The sequence below is a fragment of the Pinus tabuliformis genome, chromosome 6, assembly GCF_031772625.1.
Source record: "Pinus tabuliformis cultivar Carrire ecotype Pingquan chromosome 6, CPIR1, whole genome shotgun sequence".
Taxonomy (NCBI): Eukaryota; Viridiplantae; Streptophyta; class Pinopsida; order Pinales; family Pinaceae; genus Pinus; species Pinus tabuliformis.
The window spans coordinates 1,347,773,936-1,347,796,852 of record NC_142292.1 but is presented as its reverse complement, the minus strand read 5'-3'; the positions used below and the strand labels follow the sequence as shown (position 1 = coordinate 1,347,796,852).

Genomic DNA, 22,917 nt, shown 5'->3' with positions numbered 1-22,917 from the left:
ATAAAAGAATAATGGTGAACCAAGACTAGTTTGTATATTATATGACAGATAGACCAGAGCTATGTTGACTAGTTGATGCTAATGATGAACCATGTGTCAGAGGTATCGCCCAAAATTATGGTTGATCTACCATGTGTCAAGGGTACCGATCAGAATTATGGTGAGAATGCACCATGTGTTAGAGATACCGACCAAAATTATGGTAGCTACTTGCATGTTGATGTTGATGATCTACCATGTGTCAAAATTATTATCTAGCATGTTGATTGATGAAGTTGATTTACCTTGTGCCTAAAGCACTAATCTGAATTATGTTGTGGATATACCATAAGTATGAAGTGCTGACCCAAATTATGGTAAATGGTTGATGTTATCAATGTACCATGTGTCATAGTTGTTGATCAGATTATGGTAACTTATTTTAGCATGTGTCACAATTATTGACCCGATTATGGTACTTGGATTTGTTATAACATTTTCGTAGAGAAATTTGTCAACATGAGAACATTCGGATAGTCACTATGAATACCTCCCTAGCTAAGGGAAGTGTTGAATTTTTGTAGCTATGGTCAGTCGTCATAATTATCATTTTTGGTTTTTGGTCATTGATGTATTTTGTAAAGCATGTTGTTCATGCTATGGTCAAAAGAAAAATATTAAAGGCATGTTCTTCATGTCCTTTATGAAAAGAAGAAATTTGAATTTTTGTAAATGATTTTTTGGCTCCAAAATAAGCCACGTCAACCTCCATCTAGTCAAGTCAGCCCAAACCTAAGAGACACCCATTCGGCCCAGCAAAAGACTATAAATATAAGGCATTCTACCTCCCTTCCAAGCAAGCAATTTGAATATGTTTAAGGCAAGCGAAGAGTCTTGTCTAAGGCAGAGCAAAAAGCCTAACATGAGACTGGAAAGAAGGTTATTTGAGGCCACAAATAAGTCTATATGAGGCAAGTGAAGGTCTGAGGCATGTGAAGGTCTGAGACAAGGGAAAGTTTGAGGCAAGCAAAGGTGTGAGGTATGCGAAGGTATGAGACAAGGGAAAGTTTGAGGCAACCGAAGGTCTGAAGCAGAGACAAGAGAAGATGTCAGGCAGAGTTTTGGACGAGTCTGAGGATAATGGAAGGACCAGATTATGTGGATCAGAAGGCAATATAATAGAGCTTCTCTAGGCACAATAAGAGACCGAGACTATGCACTAGCAAAGCAAACCAGACTGAAGTTCTTGGACAACCATTTGACTTGACTAGGATAGAGTTGGACCAGGTTTGACTTAGCTATATTGTCAGTCTATTTGACCCATGTATCTCTATTGAACTTGATGATTTCTCTAAGGAAAAGGTTGTTGGTTTTTCCCCATTTGGGCTTTCCCAAGGTAAACCCTTGTGTTCTTTGTGTGGTTGTCTCTTCTTGATCCTACTATCATAAATATTATGTTGTCGATGTCTTTTGTGTAACTGCTTAATGATGGAAAAATGGATAAGAATGTGAAAAAGATTTAAATCATTTGAAGTAATGATCAGTATAGAAGACACTATAAAAACTCAACAATTGGTTCATTGGGATTGGCACCTTCATATCCTCATCAATGACTCTGGGTTGAAACTATGCCCTTGGAGGTTGATGCAGCTTAAAGAACAATAAAAGCATAAAATGGCCACAATAAAAGAAAAGAAAAGTTAAAATGCAAAAGGTGCATGAGTTGTACCCCCTTTATTAGCCATCACTCGGTTCCTGAGCACTTGATGCTCTATCATATAATAAAGGAACCCTTGCTTGTCCCAACCCTAATGAGCGAGAAACTAACTCATCATTAAAAGGTAAATAATGTTAAATCATTAAAAGAAAGCTTAGTCTACTAAACTAAGCTCCTTATCAAAGCATTATAAAAAATAAGTAAAAGGCACACTAAAACGGTGAAAAAAGCAAGCCGAGGAAAGGGGTAACTCATGCTTCCACAATTTCTCCCTCCTTACATCTATACCCTCAAAATGATAGACCTCCATCAACTAGTCCCATGGCTATGGTACCTCATCACAAAATCCTTCCCCATCATTGCCATCATTATCACGAGCACCTATAAATTGAAGGGTTGACCTAGGATATGTCACCTTCCCATAAGGGTTGGAACCACCTAATAGGGTTGACCATCTAGCCACCCCTAACACAGGTAAGGAACACTTTTATAGGACTTGTGTAGTTAGATATTTGAAAGTGATCTCAGTTTGAAGTGTTATTATACCCTTAACAATTAAGTATGGTCTACTATGATGCATCTATGGTCACTACCCTTAATGATTGGTGACTTTCACTTGATCCTAAGATGGTTTTACCGAGTGGTTCTTCACATAATAACAGAGGCATTAGAGGACACATTAAATATCTCCACTACATAGCATGCCCAAGCCATTTTACACTTTCCAAAGAGCAGTGATGACTTAGAAAATGCAGTGTTGGCCCTCTAAGTTGGGCACCTTAACGATTCAAGTTGATGATTGACACCTTAGAACACCACCGGATGTTGAAACGTTGAGCTCCTTTTGCTTGGTGTTGGATTTTCTTGTTGTACCCAATGGAACCAGCATGCCCCCAGGTTGGCCTTAACATTGTTTGTTGGGTATGCTTGATTTGGAATCTAGATGATGATGGTCATCACTAGGATGACAAGGAAGGGCTTGTACACACACTTAGAGATCCAACGCTAGAGAGTGATGATGCCACATCACCCATCTATCCCTTGAGAAGGTAACGTAGGGCACCAGAGCATACTTTTGACACTTGGAGGCATTTTGAGGAACTTCTTGAGGTCCCCCCTCAAGAATTGGATTTGATTATGATGATGGGACATGAAGTCATGAAGTCATGAAGTCATGCTTTTGGAGGATACTGACTCACACATGTGGGCTTTTATGGCATTATTTTGTTGTTTTGAGCTATGGGTTTGGCTTTTAACCCCTTGTCTTTGCAAGCACTCAAAATTGAACTTGTGTAATGTTCCTTTTTCTGGTATTCCTTATTACATGGCTAGGACGGACTTTTAGGGGTAGATAGGTCACAAGTGCAAGTTGGTGTCATCAGCAAGCCTAGGGGCTTTTGGAGGGGCTTTGAGGGGTTTTTATGAGGTTCGATGGCATTCACTTGGTATATTCCATCATCCACACAGTTTTCCTTTCGTTCTGATGCATTCCGACTACTTTCAGAAAACTGAGTTATTATAGGGCCTAACTCAATTAATTACGCTTAAGGTGGCATTACAGGAGGAATACTTGAGAGAACACCTTAGTGTGATAGCTCGTTGGAACTGGAACGAGAACATGTACATGTTGGGATGGTTAAGATGTAAGTTTCATTGACCTGAGGAGACATGGTGGCCAATTTACCCTTTTCCCGCATTAAAAAAAAAAAAAGGGAAAAGTGCTCCATGGTTAAAATAATAATAAAATGGGAGGTTCTAAAGGGGTCCATCAGATCTATAAAAGAGGAGGAGGAGGCCATTGGAGGACATCTTAAATTTGATATTTCTTGTTGTATGAGAGGTTGAGAACCTGGTTCTCTACTTCATTGGTAGCCCCAAGATGGAAACCCTCGGGGGATTTCAGTGAGAGTGGACGGAAACCCACCTCATCTCCTTGATAGATTCAGCCAGAGTTCATAGGGGCAGTGATTGATTTCAATTGATTTTTGGAGGCCGGTGCAGCGCAGCAAATTATCTTGGAGGCCAACTCTTCATCTCAGCTATTTTGGTTGTATATGCATGTAACCCTAGTTTATCCATTATAATAAGAGTTGAGAAATTTCCTGTTCATTGTGTTATTAGATTGCAGTGCTCTCTTTGTTTTATTTTACAAGGCAATCTTTTGTTAATAGAATGTTGATTTAACGGTGAAATTTTGGGTTAAGTAAATTTCTGCAAATTCAGCAAAATATCCTGTTTGGTACACTACAGTGGTATCAAAGCCTCAAACTTGGCTCAGCCTGCGGGTTTTTAGTCTTTGATTGAGATTGTTCGAGGGTTTCAAAGGTGCCAAAATTCCATTTGTTGGAAAATCCCAAAATTGTCGTATCTTCTATAAAAGATCAACAAAATGGTTGTTATTCTTTTATGAAGGTGAATTAAAAGGGGCCATAATCAAAATATTAGAAGGCTTTGGTGTCTGATTTTAGAGTGGGGGTCGTATAACATTCTGAAGGGGCAAATGTTATTTAATTCCAAAATTGAATTGCATATGAGCTGAATACCAAATTATAAATATATTTTTGAAAGTCGTAAAATATTTATGAACGCTGAAACATAATATTGAGGGACCGTGAGCTCCATTTATGACTGCACTCCACAATTAATAATGGGACGGATTCATACATTAAAGACTGGACGTGTTGAAATTTCTTTTATTTAAAATTTTCTTTTTGATTGCCGTCAAAGGTTTGCAAGGAGTCGAGTTGTCTGAAGGCCACCGAATTTGCGAGGGTTCTTATTGAGGCGGAGGACAATGAAACTAGCAAATCCTAGTCCCACGCAGAGCAGGCTTCGTCTCATGAGAAGTCGAGAGCTATTTTTCTTAGCGATTAAATTCGATCGATAGCCTATATTGAGTTCCCTTGCTCATATTTGGAGTTGCCATCTCTGCAAAGAGATCAAATACCAACAAAGAAGGAAGGTCGAACATTCTAGTGGGTGAAATTGAGTTCCTGAGCAGAAGTTAAGGAAGCATTTCATCGCTAAGTTTGAGTTAATTCCAAACCAATTGACGCACACAGTGAGATCGAGCAGTCATTAGAAATCAAGTTATTAAAGGGTCGAGTCAGTTTTCATTGATTTTTGGCCAAGTTCTTATCTGTGGAAGGGGGTGTATTCCTTTAAGGCTGAACTGGAGAAGCGCACCACACTGAGAGACCAAAGACCGATTATTGTTGCAGTGGAAAATTATTGTGAAGGGGTCGTAAATTTTATGAAGGCCTTGGCATATTAAAAGGTGGGTCGTTGATTTCTTTGTGGCCATATTATTTTGTTGTGCATTCTCCAAATTTGATGGTAGCAGACTCGCCATTTCAAAAAAGGCCGAAGAACTTTCTATTGGTGTTACAAATTGTGAGAATTGATCCTTCAGCGAGAGTCCGAATTTTCTCAAGGATGTGGGTCGATTTTGTGACCGAACCCCTTTACAGTTGTGGGAACGAGTTTTCTTGTGCCATTGGGTGATTTTTTGAAACATATACAGAGTTTGAGTCCTCTCTTGTTCTAGTTGGACGAGTCCCTCAGTTGGGTTGTATTCCTACCTATAGAGAATGAGTTTATGCATGGGTTTTGGGCCACAAATTTCATGTACGTGTGGCTGTAATTTCTCCCTAAAGGGTTTGATTTCTGGAGTCACTAGTTGGTTGTGTGGGATGGGTTATATTGCTCTGAGCAGGCCATTACTTTCCTCGGCGTTGGATGCATTCATAGTTACATCCTTCCCTGTGTACGCAGAGTTCCAGAAGCAGCCATTAAGGAGACACAAGTTTCTTTTCCCTAGTGGTCGGTTTCCTAAGTTCACAAGCTGGGCTAATCGTGTATCTTGATGATGTAGATTAAACATTAAAATGTGGTTGTAATGTTGATGGGAGACAGGTGGGATCACCCTCTGTGTATTAATAATTTCTGGGGGTTTCCTCCAAAATGGCCAGAGTTGGAAGGAGCTGAAGTCATCTTCATAGTGGCTATGCCTATAGTTGAAAGATAAACCTCTATGCAAAAGTTTAGACTACCCAAATGTTCCACGACTTCATTCATTTCAAGCTGCTGATATCTGAAATTAAGTGTTAAAGGAGGATGTTGTCAACAAATTCACCCAAGTTACCAGGTTCCCTATTCTCCATTTATTATGACAACTCACTATTCTGTATTTCACTGTGTAAATCTGAGTTGGATTGGCAAACAGAGAAAGGAGGGTCATTAGCTTGTCTTTATGTTATTGAGGGTCATTAGCTTGTTTGAATAATGTATGAATATTGTTGAGAATGTGTTGTGTGACTGAGTATGAAATCTTGTAAGGACACAATATCTGAGCAAGTGAGTCTGTTGTTATAATAGTCAATTTGAAGCGTTGTAACAACCTTGTGTGCCATTGTTGTATTACTGCCATTAACATTGTAGATTCTCGAGATGATGTGATGCTATTCGAGTAATGATTATTCAGTTGTTTGATGAGCAAAGTTGTCGCTGCTAGGGTTTAGAGAGAACAAAAAAAAAGTCTATAGTTGTTAGTCTTGAATATGTTGTTAAATCATAGAGCATTTGAAACACCTCGTAAGCCAACACAACGAACTGCAATATAGACCAGAAAACAAATATGACCAATAGACATTTCTCAAGAGGGGTCTATGCCATCCTACAGAAAGAACAGCTGAAAAATGTGCAGAAGGGGCAGGACATAGGGCACAAAATATTTGCATTTGGAACAGATTTGAAACACATGAGGGTCACAGTGAAAGCCCTTTTCAAACTAGACGAATTAGATGCACTTCTTTCTGAAGTGAACCAATTAGAGGGGAAGAAGTTGATGTGGGCTTTGAAACCAGCCATGCTAGCTTTAATACAACCCAAGTTCTTGGAGGAACCTTGTGAAGGGGTCAAACTTCCAATTGCTTCATGTCTTAGTAACATTATGAGGTTGACCACACCCATACCTCCTTTCAATGGTAATGTTATGAGGAGAATTTTCAGGTTGATAGTAGAGACCTTTCAGGACTTTGATAACACTATGGGTTTTACCTTTGGGAAAAAGCTCTGAATTTTGGAGGATATGGCCAGCTCCAAACCTATGACATCATGTTTGATCTAGAGTGTGATGACTTGATTCTTCAAATGTTCCAATCCTTTTTCAGCATTAAGGATCATCACCCTAACACGGTCAAGGCAAACATGTTGTCCATTTTGTCTTCAGTTATGGGATCTTGTGATGCCATTTGCAGAGAGTTGCAGGCTAGATTGTTGACCATTTGGAGAAGAGAACGGCCAATTTCACCCGATGCTTTTGAACTGGCCGAAAGGTTGGTTGAGCAAAACATGGGGTTGTTCAGGAGACAGTTGACTAGGGAAGAGTTGCTCAAGTTTGGTGGATCATGCAGCAGGAATGAACTGAGGAAGGGTCTCTGCTTCATTTGCAAGGGACCTTGGGGGCTTGATCAGTCATGCTTGAGTGACACTAAGGAGATGATAGAGGTAGAGCAGGGGAAGATTCCTTCTGACTCTCGGGGTGAGGATTCCTCTTTGGACGAGTCCATGGGTTCATTCGAGGATGCCTCTGAGGAGCATGGGTCATGTGGAGTTCTTGACAGCAAGCCAGATTTATATTTTGGTGTGTATGGTGAGCAGTTAGTGGACCCGATGGGAGACACTCGGGATGGTGTGACACCTATGATGAGTGAGGATGAGCAACATATGGTGGAGCATGAGTCAGTTGAGGAGCATGATGCGCACAGTATGCATGATGAACCTATGGGGGAGAGCCAATTGGAGGTTCATATTGAGCCTGTGAGGGAGGATGATGCGCACAGTATGTATGATGAGCCTTTGGGGGAGAGCCAGTTGGAGGTTCATATTGAGCCCGTGAGGGAGGAGGATAGGCAGCCACCCTTGGGGTCAGCCATAGATGAGGAGCAAACAGTTAGCAGGGTGGCAGTATTTGTAGACACTTGTCCTCACGAGGGGTTGGTGGCTGACAAGACAGTTTTGTAGATGACGAGTCCACCGGTGGGGCATGGAGTTTTCGGTCAAATGAGGGAGGCTCTTTTAGAGGCAGTCATGCATCCATCCTTGGGTCTACGCATTGATGAGGTGCAAGTCGATGCAGTGGTAGCTAGCAAAGTTGCAGTGTTTCCAGGCAACAGCCCACTCCAGGAGTACATTGACAGAGCATGTAGCATGGTTTACCCACTTATCGGGAGAGAGGCAAGCATTCCTAGACATATCCAGTTGATTGGTTGGGCAGAGCTGCATGAGTTCAGCATGGTGCAACTCATTGGACTCGTACCGTGTATAGGTGCACGTGCATCTGATCCTTCCCACAGGATGGATTGGCGAGGCATCATGAGCTGGTACCCTATTGATGAAGTATCATTTTTAGTCAGGAGCAATGCACTTCAGGAGCCCTTAGATGTGAGGGATATTACATGCTCTAGTTGGCAGCAGGATGTAGGCTAGCCACTCATCATTATTTCAGCACAACATCAACATGGCGAGATTGACCTTGGTCTATGCCTAGGGTTGGATTGGAGAGAGGTGATGAGTTGGTACGCGATGGATGGAGCAGCACTAATGGTTGGAGTTATAGCACAACTGGAGCCATGGAGCATTGATACTTGTTCTTGGTGGCATTGGGATCCAGGAGGATTGGTTGATGACAGGTACAGTTAGAGATCAGTTTGGGATCCGGGCATTGAGGGGTCCATTTTAGATGGGTTGACACAAAGGAAAAGCATCACCCAATGGTTCGTATGGGATCCAGGCATTGGGTTTCAGTTGTGTTGGGCCACCAGAATGGTCCACCAGTTTGGATTGCTTGAGGGCAAGCAATCTTGGGGCAGGTGGATTTGTAATGTTCCTTTTTTTGGTATTCCTTATGACATGGCTAAGATGGACATTCAGAGTTGGGGGCAGATAGGTCACAGGTGCAGGTTGGTTTCATCAACGAGCCCAGGGGCTTTTGAAGGGGTTTTGAGGAGTTTTTATGAGGTCTAACGGCATTCACTTAGTATATTCCATCATTCACACAATTTTCTTTTCGTTCCGGCACATTCCAACAACTTTCATAAAACTAAGTTATTATTGGGCCTAACTCAATTAATTACGCTTAAGGTGGCATTACAAGAGGAATACTTGATAGAACACCTTAGTGCAATAGCTCGTTGGAACCAGAGCGAGAAGATCTACAGGTTGGGATGGTTAGATGTGAATTTCAATGACCTGAGGTGACATGGTGGCCAATTTACCCTTTTCCCGCATTAAAAAGAATATTTTAATTAAAATAAAAGAGGGAAAAGTGCTCGATGATTAAAATAATAATAAAATAGGAGGTTCTAGAGGGATCCATCAGATCTATAAAAGAGGAGGAGGCCATTTGAGGACATCTTTGATTTGATATTTCTTGTTGTCTGAGAGGTTGAGAACATGGTTCTCTACTTCATTAGTAGCCCCAGGATGGAAACCCTCAGGTGATTTCGGTGAGAGTGGACAAAAACCCACCTCATCTCCTTGGTGGATTTGGCCAGAGTTCACAGGTGCAGTGATTGATTTCAATTCAATTTTGGAGGTTGGTGCAGTGCAGCAGATTATCTTGGAGGCCAGCTCTTCATCTCAATGATTTTGGTTGTATATGCATGTAACTCCAGTTTATCCATTATAATAAAAGCTGAGAAATTTCTTGTTCATTGTGTTATTGGATTGCAATGCTCTATTTGTTTTATTTTACATGGCAATCTTCTGTTAATAGAATGTTGATTTTACGGTGAAATTTTGGGTTGAGTAAATTTCTGCAAATTTAGCAAAATATCTCGTTTGGGACATTACAACTTGTTTAGGGGCTTCAAGCTAATATTATGTTGCAAAGTGAAGGGAAGGACCTCATATAAGTAGAGGATCCCTTCACTATCTCATTTCATCATCACATTAGAGATTTCGGCCATCTCTTTTAAGATACAATTTAGCCTTCTTTTTCGCTACTTGTGGAGATGTTATTTTATGGAGCATTTGCTATTAGAGATTGCATTTTGTATTGGAGATGTATTTTTTGGATTGAAAGGTCTTTCTTAGAAGAAATTGTAAGTTTATTGTTGATTTTTTATTATTTTGCATGTAATTGAATTAATACTAGGGTTTTCCTATGATCCATGACTAAAAGCATAATGTTTGTGGGAAATTTTGGTTAAATTTTACATGTTGAAAATTTTCTTCCTTGAAATCCATAGAAGAACTCCAAGTGTGCATCTTCTATTTTACTTCTCCCCTCACAAAAAAGACAATTAGGGTCACAAAGTGGAAAACAAATCCCCCTCTACTCCAATCATTTGTCGTTTTCTCTAAATTTTACACTAAGGCTCCATCACCTACGTAAGATTAGACATTTGTAAAATTTGCGCTGATCAAAAAAACTTCAAAAACCAAACATTGTCTTTCTTTTATTATTTCCTAGGCCTTTTATGGCAAGCCACTTGGGCTTTTACTAGGACTGAATTATTCCTAGGTCATTTTGGATGTATGTTCGTGGATTAAAAAGTAAGAATTATCTCCCTACTCCTTAACGCAAAATATAGCTTCGTCGATGGTTAATCTTCCCATAGGAGGGTTGACATCATCCTTTCCTAGTCATTTTTGTGCCTTGGAAACCATAACCCTAGTCAAGCTTCAACTTGAAGCCTATTTTGAGGATTTACTCTATTCTTTGTTGATCTAACTTTCAAGTAAACTATTTCCTTGACTTTTATATGTCTTGGTATCCCTTTATTGTTGCATATCAAGAAACCAAGGGTTTAGAAGTCCTTCTTTAGCCTAGCTGTATGATACATCAATCCCTTATAAATGAGAATTGAGCCTTGCCCAACCTAGAGTATCTTTACCTAGTCTATTTTCATCACCTTCAGCCCTACACTTAGAGCATCCTTATAGGTGAACACTGGGAAGCCTACCTTATGGTGAAATTCCACTATCGAACAGGAGGTGAACTGCTAGGCTGACAATGGCAATATCTCCTCATTGTTGCTATAGGTTATGGCTCACGCCTCGTGAATTCCATCGCAGGGCATGCTAGATTTTGCAGCAATAGATCCTAAAACTTTCAAAGCTTGGAAGCACATACGTGGGGCCAAAATGGCCAACATTTTTTTATGTCTCGAAATAATTGGATTTTAATAGTATTAAAAGAAATATTACAAACAATGAAATAGTCATAACCTACATCATCTACCTCTTTTCACTAAAACGGCTTCAAAACTTTCTTCAATTATTGTTGTGTTGGATTAACATCTCATAAAGTAGGTTCTCTTTGTGATCCATATGACATAGAAGGTGTTGTAGATGCCATGAATGAGGAGAGGAAAACTTGGTGTTGAATTAATAACATTATTTTTTCACATTAATGTATCTTGCTTTCATTTCTCTAGAGAATTAATAACATTTTATCTTCACGTGAGTGTATCTTTCCTTCATTTATCCTCGATTCTTAGACTACAATTCCTTGATTATCAGCATTGATTTCTTCACTTAAACTTTGTCTAATATTTAGCAAAATTTTCTGACATGTTGCGACTCCTCCACCAATGCCACCAACAATATCGAGCAAATAATCTCTTGGCTAGGTCATCGATGTCCTACAAGTATTATTGCATAATTTGCAATAAGTTTTTTTTAACACTTCTTTGAGGTATCTCTCTTCAAGAATTTTCGATCTTGATGCCATTTGCTTTCTCTTGAGGTTCTCAATGTGTCATGTTGACAAGAAAAAAGTCCATTCAGATCCAATGAACTATATTTCACAGATTATGCGAAACAAATTTTGTCAAACTTCAAAGGATACAAAGGAGATAGTACATATAAGCTTAATTATAATCTTGCCTATGAATGGGTTAAAAAACAAGGCATTATTTATGAAGCCAAAACAGAGCATTCAATGTATGTAAGTTTATAAGTTGCTTGGTTGGAGATTACATGATAGTTTGGCTAAAAATCAATGACACCTTCAGCAACATTTTTAATAATATTGCACATGCTTGGTTTCCTAAAATTGTACCTCAAAAAACCAAAGAATGTTATCTGAGTTGACAGGGTACTCCAAAAGCCTTTATATTTTTCATTTTTATTTTCTATTCAATTTAATACCAATGCTAAATTGTAAAGTATGTTATCTATTTTTCCTTTGTTTTCAACTTCTTCACCTTAACTAGGCAGTTGTCTTCAGTTATTTTTGCAATTTAATACATTTCCTAGTCCAAGTTGGGTAGAAATGTTATTCTTGCTCATGTTATAAGATGTTGACATAAATTTTCCAACTACCAATAAGTGTTTTTACACTATTTTGATAACAAATGTCCCATCTCAATTTAATGTATGAGTTCAAACATCTTCACCAGGCATCCAACATCTCAGTGAAACAACACTATCAAACTTGATTTAAATATTGGTTATCACATTGGCCTTGTATTTACAAAGCATCATCTATTAACTAATAGCAAAGCTATTAAGTGTAAACGTCAAGCAATTTTAGAATCGGAAATGTCAATAAAGGGTGTCTGAGACAAAGTTTGCAAATATCTGAAATGTCCGCCACAAATTCCAAAAGCCTACAAATTTGCAGGGACACATTTGTAAAAAATATAACTCCAGTTAAACCAAGAATTCCTGAGAAAATGGGCGTGACATGTGAGAAAAGGACTTTTTAAAAACTCATGAATGGCTGCTACAAAAAAATTAATAAATAGCATTCGTCATGCTCAAGAATGTACTATATGAGAGAGGGGGACTAAGGCTTAAGGGAGGCCACAAATGCATGAGAAATGCCTACTCAAACTCATTTGCCATCAAAATGAATGCCCACTAAAAAACAAAACCTATAAAAAAACTAATTTACAACCTTAATCCATGTAAACAATACTAGAAGCATTCGCGTTTATTTGTGCATAGCACTTTCCTTTTAGAGTTTACCTGAAACTTATTATCCAATGTAGTGTATTGATGTAATCCTCTCTCAAAAAAATAGAGCATAACTTGCTATACTATTTCGCCCTAACCCCATAAGACCCTCTTCTTTCATTATTGATTAGATCACTATAAGTAACAATGCAGATACAACATGTCGTATCCATCATCTTCAGATCGATCCGGGAGTTGTAAGTAACATTGGCTACAAAATTTGAATAACAATTTAAGCAATTACTACGGAATCAGTATTATTCCTTTACTGTTGGAAATTAACAAAGATCTGCCACATAACGTAACAATCCTAATCCCATCTTCCAGTAGGTATTGGAATGTGGATTAGCAAGAATGTTAGCAGGCTTGCTACAAAACCTGAATAACAATTTAAGCAATCACTATTGAACGAGTATTATTTACCTTAATTGTTGGAAAATAAAAAAGCTCTTCCATATAATGTAACAATCCTAATCCCATAACAATGAAGACTGATAACATGACATTAGAAAGTAAGCAAATGACATAAAGCGTCAATGATAAAGAATGTATGTACAGATCAGCTGTATATAGTTGTGCGGTGATATTAAACAAGTTGATAACCAATAACTGACTAGTGAAGACATTCAAGCAGATGCACTTAAAAGAAGGTAAGCTCCAACTGTGGAATACTCACCGTGTGATCTTTGGACCCAGATGCTAACAGAATATGTCCAGAAAAAACAACAGTATCTAGACAAAGAACTATGTCTGTGTGTCCTGGCAACTCATATACACATGTCATGGATGAAAGGTCATACATGCGCAGCTGCAGAAACAATCCTAACCGAGCAGCATGAAATTGCAGTTGAGAGGATTTCCCATCCATGAAGTATAAAAATTTCAACATTACAATTTAGCATGTTTACCATCATTGTGAAATTTTACAAAATTATCATAAATGCAAAACAGACGCATGCATTGAAAATTGAAATATATATGCTGCTTAATACTAGGCCCTAGATAATGAGAACTAACAGCTCCAGCAAAATATTACACTAGCATTCCACATAAGAAACAATTTTCAGAATCTTGCATCCAATATATAAAGAAACCATACATGCCAAAGACAAAACAGCTACATGGACCCTTGCTTATAACAAAATAGACAACAAATTTCAAACACCAAGAAGAAAACAAGTTTTGCATAGCTAAAACTCTATAGAGAAATTCATAACTCTTATATAAAATAGTCACACCTGCTCCAGATTTGTTGCAACTGCAAGAAACTTCTCCTCATCCCCAAGAAATTTCAAGTCCACTATCTCCTCATTGTAACCTATAAGACGCTTGCTGACCTTTAAATCACATTTTCCTTCATCGCTCTCATCCAGATTGTAAAAGAGAAAACGCTGATCAGCAGTAACACACAACACTCCTTGAGCAATAGGTAGTAGGACAGCAGATACAAAGCCTCCCTTCAAATCATCTTTGTCAGAGCTATTTATTGCATCCGAGGACTTCTGTTCATATAAGCACAGAGCACTGCAGGCAATGCAAGGCCAATTGAGACAAGTAACATGTACAGATAAATGATTTGGAGATGATGACAAAATCAGAATATCATTCTTTGAGACAGAATAGCATAAACATCGAACTCAAATTTTCACTTCCATAAAATCCTACTGTGTCAATAACTAAAATTAGTAGATGCAGCTAACCAGCTTACCCTTCTGAATACCATATATGAACAATACCACGTTCCCCTACAGTCAAAAAATATACTGGAGCCGCACCACTTTTCTTCTGATTTTCAGGCAATGTCTGGCTTTGGTTCATAACAGACACCAGCCTAGAACCACTTGGAAGAACACAAACAGCTTCTAGTGGTTCATATGTCGGTATTGTTGCCCAGCAGTGATAATCACGCAGGTCCCATACATTTACTACCTAAAATATTTATATAATGTCAAAACTCAATACCCGTTTGTTAAAATATATGATGAACTAAAGTAAAAAGACTGACATGACACCATGCTTGCATTTAACAAGCAGCATTTCAGACACAACAACATAGCTTCCGTATATGATTAGCACAATCACCCAAATGTAGACGGACATTTTCAATTGAAAAAAAAAATGTCACTTCACAAAGAATCAGCAAAGAAACCAAAGCCACTACTTAAGTAAACATTGTCACTAAATAACTCCTAGTAAATTGGAGAAAATACGACACAGTAAAGGCTATTCTATTGTTGGAGAAGAAATAATGAAATCTAATTATATTAGAGAAACAGCAAGCAAGTATAAAACTATTATATACAGGATAGGCTTCCGACAAACATCAACATTTGATCAATCTGTTTTTGAACACCACAAAGGACTACTTGTCAATATTTGTGCATGCTAATTTGAATAATCATAGTATCATTCTTCCTAGCATCTTCTTCTAACCTCTCATCTGAGTCTACCCCATTTAGAACTCTTGAATTCAACTGCTCGCACCATTGGAACTGTCCAGAAAGGGATTGGTTCAGAGCTACTGCCATGTAGTAACAGCATTGTTGGTCATCGAGGATTTCAGTGTCAACCCCCATTGGTGCAGAGCTACTGCCATGTAGTAACAGCATTGTTGGTCATCTGAGTCTACCCAAATGTAGACAGACATTTTCAATTGAAAAAAAAAATGTCACTTCACAAAGAATCAGCAAAGAAACCAAAGCCACTACTTAAGTAAACATTGTCACTAAATAACTCCTAGTAAATTGGAGAAAATACGACACAGTAAAAGCTATTCTATTGTTGGAGAAGAAATAATGAAATCTAATTATATTAGAGAAACAGCAAGCAAGTACAAAACTACTATATACAGGATAGGCTTCCGACAAACATCAACACTTGATCAATCTGGTTTTGGAACACCACAAAGGACTCCTTGTCAATATTTGTACAGGCTAATTTGAATAATCATAGTATCATTCTTCCTAGCATCTTCTTCTAACCTCTCATCTGAGTCTACCCCATTTAGAACTCTTGAATTCAACTGCTCGCACCATTGGAACTGTCCATAAAGGGATTGGTGCAGAGCTACTGCCATGTAGTAACAGCATTGTTGGTCATCGAGGATTTCAGTGCCAACCCCCATTATTTGCTTCATGTCACAATATATCCTTGTTTAAAGTTTTAAACTAAGAATAAGTAGGGCAGTTATTATTAAAGAATAGCAACTCTTCCATACCCAATCCTTGAAAAGGTTTCTCAAAAGCCCTACTAGTGTTTTCTCTCTCTTCTAAGTACAACTGCATAACTGTCCTCTAAATCGTAATTTGAATTTCTATCTTCCTGGAGTCAAAATTCTGCATGGTATTCATTATCAAATGAACCCCAACTAACTGCCAGACAGCCATGAGGAGAGAAAGCAAATGTGTTTTAGTGGGCTCAAGCCCAAAGGATCATCAAAATGACTCCAAAACACAAGCCAGGGCTAACATTAAAAAGAAAGATCATAAAGGTTCACAGTCCAAGGGGACAACATGTTTAATACTAAATGTAAAGAACAACATATGTTACAAATAATTAATACCAAAACCATTTCCTCTACAAAGATGTAGCTCCCAAGAACTGCGGACTGTAATAGACCTCACTGGCAAATGAAGAAAGACAGAACGTGAATGGTAGGAAACACATTTACAATACCTAAATTGGGACTCCTTGAAAAAGCATTTTGAAGGCTCAATCCGGATGCCTGTGATCACAACTTCTAGTAAAAACTGACAAAATTTAAGTCCAGCACTAACCTGTTTCCAAAAATACTAATATTGACTGATCCTGACTGATGTTTGTCAACTATGTCACAGGCTAACTTTTAATGTAAAACAAGCAATCTTTATTAAAATATTTAGTATTAGAGATCCAGTGTCCATTTCATAGGGGTGTTTGTCTTGCTTCAACCATTTTTATAAGTATTTTTATTTGATAGCATAATTATTTAACTACAGCATTAATCTGTTTTCAAATACACTAGCATTGACTGAAATTATCCTGACTGATGTTTACCAACTATTTCATGGGCCAACTAAGTTTTGATGTAAAACAAACAGTCTTTGTTAAAATCCCAAGTGTTGCATGGCATGATGATCCTAGCCTTTAAAGGTTGATTTTGGTAGAAGGCTTCTTCAAGTCTGCACCATGGAATCTTGATTCCCCTTGGTTGGACGATGGTTGTGCTTGCTGCTTGTTTGGTGGATTGTCTTGGTACCTGATTTTCTCTTCAGGATAGAATAACTTGGTTGATGGAGATTTGTAGGACAGGAGCTGGTGGTTGTGCTTCATTGCTTGGTTGACAGACATGAGATGATTTTTTGGTATTATAGTCTATCATTGAATGGTGTTGTTCATGGTTAGCCTAACTTAACACTCATGCATAGTCTCCTTTTATTAAGTCTTTGGCTTTGGTGGGATCTACTAGGAGAAACAACTTCTGTGACCATGGTACAATACTTTTATAATGTGTACCGTCATTGGCACAAATGTGGCAGCAATTAAAGTTATTTTATATACTAATGAGTCAGGCCAACCAAGCGTTTACTTTTTGCTCACAAGCATGCTGAAAGGGGTCATGAAATGAAGTTTATGGAAAAGGTTAATGTGGTATATCCCTTAAAAGTTCAAACAAAAGTTTTTCACCATGTTAAAAAAAAAGATTGTATTGTAATATTATAATGTGGGCCAAAAGCAACACAGGGATTGACTTCTATCCTCTTTGGAAGTACATAACAAAGGTTTCCAAAATGAGAGGTGGTGGTGCAAGGGAATGGATATGCAACCTGTGTCAGAAACCCTACTTACCCAAGAGTGAAGGCAATTTTTTTGCAGGAAAAGGAAAAGAATCTGCATGTTTTCCCAAAGACAATTGACGCAAAAGAAAAGAGGAAGTATGAGATTGTGTTATGAATATAATTTATAGAAAATATAAAAATAATGTAAACAATAATAATCATAATTAATGATTAAACTAACTAATAGTTAATATTGAAGACACATGTTCTAAGGACATGTCCGTTTGTGAAGGGGCACCTGCCTAGGTATATAAGCAGGCCCTCACCCTCATTTGTAATCATCTCATCAATTCTTTATATAATATTCAATATACAATTACTTGTCCTACAATGGATGTTTTTGTCTTCGAAGTATTCTAAAGATTACTCCGCTGCGTATACGAACTTTGTTTGTTACATTGGTATCAAAGCATTCCTCTGAAGTATACGAACTTTGTTCATTACATTGGTATCAGAGTTGTTCGATCCTTTGGCCGCTCAACTGCTGCACAGCGACAGTCTGACCTAGCCTGGCCTTTGGCCATCAAACTTTCGTCAACATTGTTGCCGTCAAGATTCAAGTGTTTCGCTACATAGTTTTCAAAGTTTCTCCATTCCGCCGTCAGGGCTTTGGCCATTAAAAAAGATATACAAAAAAACGAAGTAGAATATAGATTACATTAATAGATATATATATATATATATATATATATATATATATATATATATATATATATATATTTGAAAAGAAAAGAAGAAGCATATATAAGGATAAAAATCAATGTTCCACCAAGTTTCTAAGACGAGGAGGCGAGGGAGCGGAGATGCACAGGAGCGGCCTCCCGCCAATTTTTAGGAACATGGGGGGACATCGGGGTCTTAGAAACTTATAAATATAAAATATATATCATTGAAATTTTAAAATTTATAATGTAAATGTTTTTATCATTATATATTATATAATATATATAATGTATTATATAATATATTATATAACCCTTATATCATGAAGGATAAATGATGAATCATATAACTGAAACAAATTTAAAACGAAAAGCATGATATCATTATCATATAATCATACATCATACATGTAAGTCTGTAACTGTACAGTGTAACTACTAAGTTACTAACAATGCACAATGAAAATAAAATTATAAATGTTTAAAGTTTTAAAGTTTAAACCATATTGATGTTCCAACTATGAACATTGAATACTGAATATTGAAATAAAATTATAAAAGTCAAGTCTGATACATCAAGAGTCAAAATTTTATAGAGTCAAGACTCAAGTCTAATATATCATGATTCATATATCAAGATTCAAAATAAATTGAAGTCTACCACTGAAGTTTGAAACAGAAAAGCAAATAAGTTAATAACATAAGAACATATCAAAAGATAAATGAGCATAATTGCTCAAGGTAATGCCCCGCTAGTCTCTGCATCCAGCTGTTGCATGAATAAATCAGGATCAACCATATCACCATCTGAATCAGAATCACTTGCATTCTCAAACATGCTAAGTGGCACACCAACCAACCCCATTTGTGTCTCATCAAGTCTCTCCTCCATATCTACCTGTGCATCATCCTTTGGATCAACATCCCATCGTGTTGTTGGTCCCTTCAAATACTTAGGTGTCTTCCTAAGCTCAAGATGTAGGGCACTGCGCACAACAACTAACTCCTCAACTCTTTTAGAGGTAAGCTTGTTCCTCTTGATAGAGTGGATGAAGCTATATGTGGACCAGTTCCTCTCTGTTGCAGAGGAACTAGCAATCTAAGACAACAAACACATAGCTAGATGTTTGAGCTCTGGAGAACCATGCCCATGCATCCTCTAGCAACCAATCAGGTCATCTTGGGCTAGATCTATGCGATTTGCCTGAGCACCACGTGTGTTGAAGGGGCTACTAAGAGATGCAAACTGAACAAATTGTCTTCGAAATTTTGCCCCCTCCTCCTCATTGTACATCTTCGCAATTGCATCTAGGAAGCCATTCTTTACCTCAGGATCATCAATAGGAGGCACCCTCCCAAGCCTTTCAACATACCATTTTAGGTTTAATGCATATGTTTCCATGTGCAAAGGTGTGTTCACGCAATTCCACCTACGTTGAATGATGGGTCGAATCTGGGATGAATAGAACTTTAATGAGTGCTCCCTCTGTTGAATTGCTGCATCTGAATCAGTGTAACGAATGACCTCCACAATAAGGCCCAAGAATGACACCAAATAAGAACAATCTACCCACCAATCATTTTCCAACACCTAAAACCTGACCTTCTTCCCTGTGTTTGTCTTTGATTCTGACCACCTTCCCCACTCTGAACTCACAACCAAGGATTGTAGAGGTGCTTGTACCTCTAGCATCCCCTCTGCAATAAGAGAAAATAGCTAGCATATCTAGTATCGATGGGTTTGATAAATTCCTTCCTCGTGTGAGCCATGTACATGGCCAAGGAGGTGTCATGGTTGCAAATAAACATCTGCACATCTCTAGCAGTTGTCACCAAGTCTGATATCCACTAAACTTTGCCAATGTCCTTCAATGCATTATTGAGTGCATGCACACAACAAGGAGTCCAAAAAATATGTTGATACCTGCTTTGAATCAATAACCCAATTGATCTACAAAATGTTGATGCATCTATCACAACCTGCACCATACAATCAGCCCCAACATACTCTATAGCTTCTCGAAGAAGCTCAAATTGGAAAGATGCATCCTTGCGCTTTCCATAACAGTCAACAGTTTTAAGAAAGAATGGATCTTCTGCAGATGTCACTATGATGTTGTTTAGTGGACGTTTTTGGATGTCAGACCATCCATCCATAATAATAGAGTAACCAAACCTCAACCATGTTTGTCTCATTATCTCTTTTTGCACATTAGTTTTGGACACTTGTCTATCTAAAATTGTTGTTCTTAGCTTATGTTCTCTGGGTGGTACATATGAAGGCCCTATTCTTGCAATTGCTTGAACCATTTCTTTGTAATAAGGAGAACGAACAACATGGAAGGGAATTCCATTGGCAAAAAGAAATTTGTCAATTGCATCATCTGTGTCATCTCGATCTAGAACATTGTACATCCCAGACACTATAGCACCCATTGCACAAGAACAAGATGCACCAGTAAAACCCTTAGTATTTTTTGATGAAGCACTGGATGGAGGGATATTTGTGCATGGATCAACACTTTTGCTAGAAAACAGTCATTTTCCAGTGGTTGCCCTTTCTAGCCTCCAAAGTTGCTCTCTTTGAGCTGAATTCAAGTTCTTTGAGGGACACATATTGACTCCTTTACCTGTAATAGCCAAAATATGTTGATTCACCCTGGTATAGTTGCCAACAAAGTGATGCCCACAAATATTGCAGACCCAATCACGTGAGCCACCACCAACTTTTGGATTTTTTTCGGAAGTTTGGTTACATAGATTAGAAGTGGTTTTAGAGGATTAAATGTCCCCTTTGCAAATTTTGTCAGATCTCTTGGTGGGCCTTCAAAATCTACACCATGCAAAGGCCTATTCTGATTTCTTGCCCTCCTGTGACTGCTTTCAATTTCTTCTTGTGCATCATGTGACTCACTACCACTGTAGTTGTTGTCACTGTTCCCATTGTTCCCAGAATAACTCTTACTCATAGTTGTAAGTTGAATGTAACTTGTAGGTTGCAGCGTGCAACAAGGGTTTACTATTTAAATTTAAATTTTATTTTTAATAAAACCTTTAGGCTTTATGGCATATGCATATTGATACACAGTGAAAATTTAAATTTAAAAAAATTACACAATAACACTATACACAGTGAACACTGAAAGTCTGAAAATTAAAAAATATTAAAAATTACAAAAAAAAAAAGTTAATACACAATCAACAACACTGAAAATTTAAAAAAAAATACAAAAAAGAACAAAAGATGAGTTCCACACAACAATCATTATTTTGGACTAAATGTGTGTTTTGTATAACATACATTGAATATCCATGGATTCATAAAAATTGCAAATTATGTTGTCCAACATGTGGAAAAGTATTTAATGCGAAAGAATGTCAAGATGATGAACTGGTGCAAATGACAAAACGAAAGGAAAAACTTGCAAAACTGGAAAAAAAAAATTAACAAAAAAGGACGAGGAAATTTTGCATCTAAGGGACCATAATAAAAAATTACTTGAGAAGGTCAAGAAGTCCAAAGATTCCAGAAAAAAATTAAAGGAAGAAAATGAATGTCTCGAGAATAAATTCAACAAGAATCTATCAAAAAAGGAAGAAGAAAATTTGCGTTTAAAAACCCTTAATCAAAGGTTATTAGAACAAATCAAAAATTTAAAAGATGAGAAAGATACTAAGAATAAAGTCAACAATCTAGAAAGCGAAGAGCTTTTACGTCTAAGGAATCATAACCAAGCCCTGCTTATGCAAATAAAAAAACTTAAAAGTGACAAGAAGTCACTAAATGACAAGTTAGAACAACTTACTCAAGAAGTATTGAAGTCTCCAGTCGTAACAGTCCAAGTCAAAGATAAAGGAACAAATACCGATCCAGTCAATATCACAACTCAAGAAGAGGATAAATCAATTGAAGTGAAAACATACTCAAAAGTTGCAGTCCAAACAACAAAAATTTCAAGTGAAGATCTCACAAATAATCAAGCAATTTCTGAACCTGAAAGAAATCAAATACCCCCAATAAAACAAGAAATCACCACAAACAAATTAGGGCAAGATCAAACCGCAAGAACCCCTTATCGACATCCAAATCACAAGAGAAGACAACTAAGTCAGTCTACATATTTGAACCATTCAAAACAGAAGCAACAAATTTATGTTCCAAGGAATACCGAAGTTTGCATAATCCAATCCTATGATAACAATTCATTACAAAATTCCAGTGATCGGAAGATTCCACAGAAGATTAATCTAGGATGGTCAGATCCATTCTCAGTCCAACAATTTAGTTTATTGCTCATAGGATCATATCGTCTTGTGTCAACGAAGATGAAAGTTTTGAGACGAGAAGATATTGAAAAAGGGAAAGAGATCAAGTCCTTTCATCAATAAGCTTTGAGGACAAAGCTCTATGAAGAGGAAGGCAATGTTATGAATATAATTTATAGAAAATATAAAAATAATGTAAACAATAATAATCATAATTAATGATTAAACTAACTAACAGCTAATATTGAAGAGACATGTTCTAAGGACATGTCCATTTGTGGAAGGGCACTTGCCTAGGTATATAAGCAGGCCCTCGCCCTCATTTGTAATCATCTCATCAATTCTTTATATAATATTCAATATACAATTACTTGTCCTACAATGGATGTCTTTGTCTTCAAATTATTCTAAAGATTACTCCGCTGTGTATATGAACCTTGTTCGTTACATTGGTATTAGAGCATTCCTCAAAAGTATACAAACTTTGTCCATTACAAATTAAGCGAGG

At 37.5% G+C, this 22,917-nt stretch overlaps 1 protein-coding gene across 1 annotated transcript in view; it reads right to left on the bottom strand.

Annotated features, from left to right (window-relative positions):
• Positions 1–22,917, bottom strand: part of LOC149263628 (protein TORMOZ EMBRYO DEFECTIVE-like) — a 306,527-nt gene that overhangs the window by 189,721 nt on the left and 93,889 nt on the right. The window contains 3 exon segments of the mRNA XM_089426534.1: positions 13,341–13,472; positions 13,903–14,188; positions 14,373–14,593. Of these exon segments, the coding sequence (XP_089282660.1) occupies positions 13,341–13,472; positions 13,903–14,188; positions 14,373–14,593 (639 nt within the window).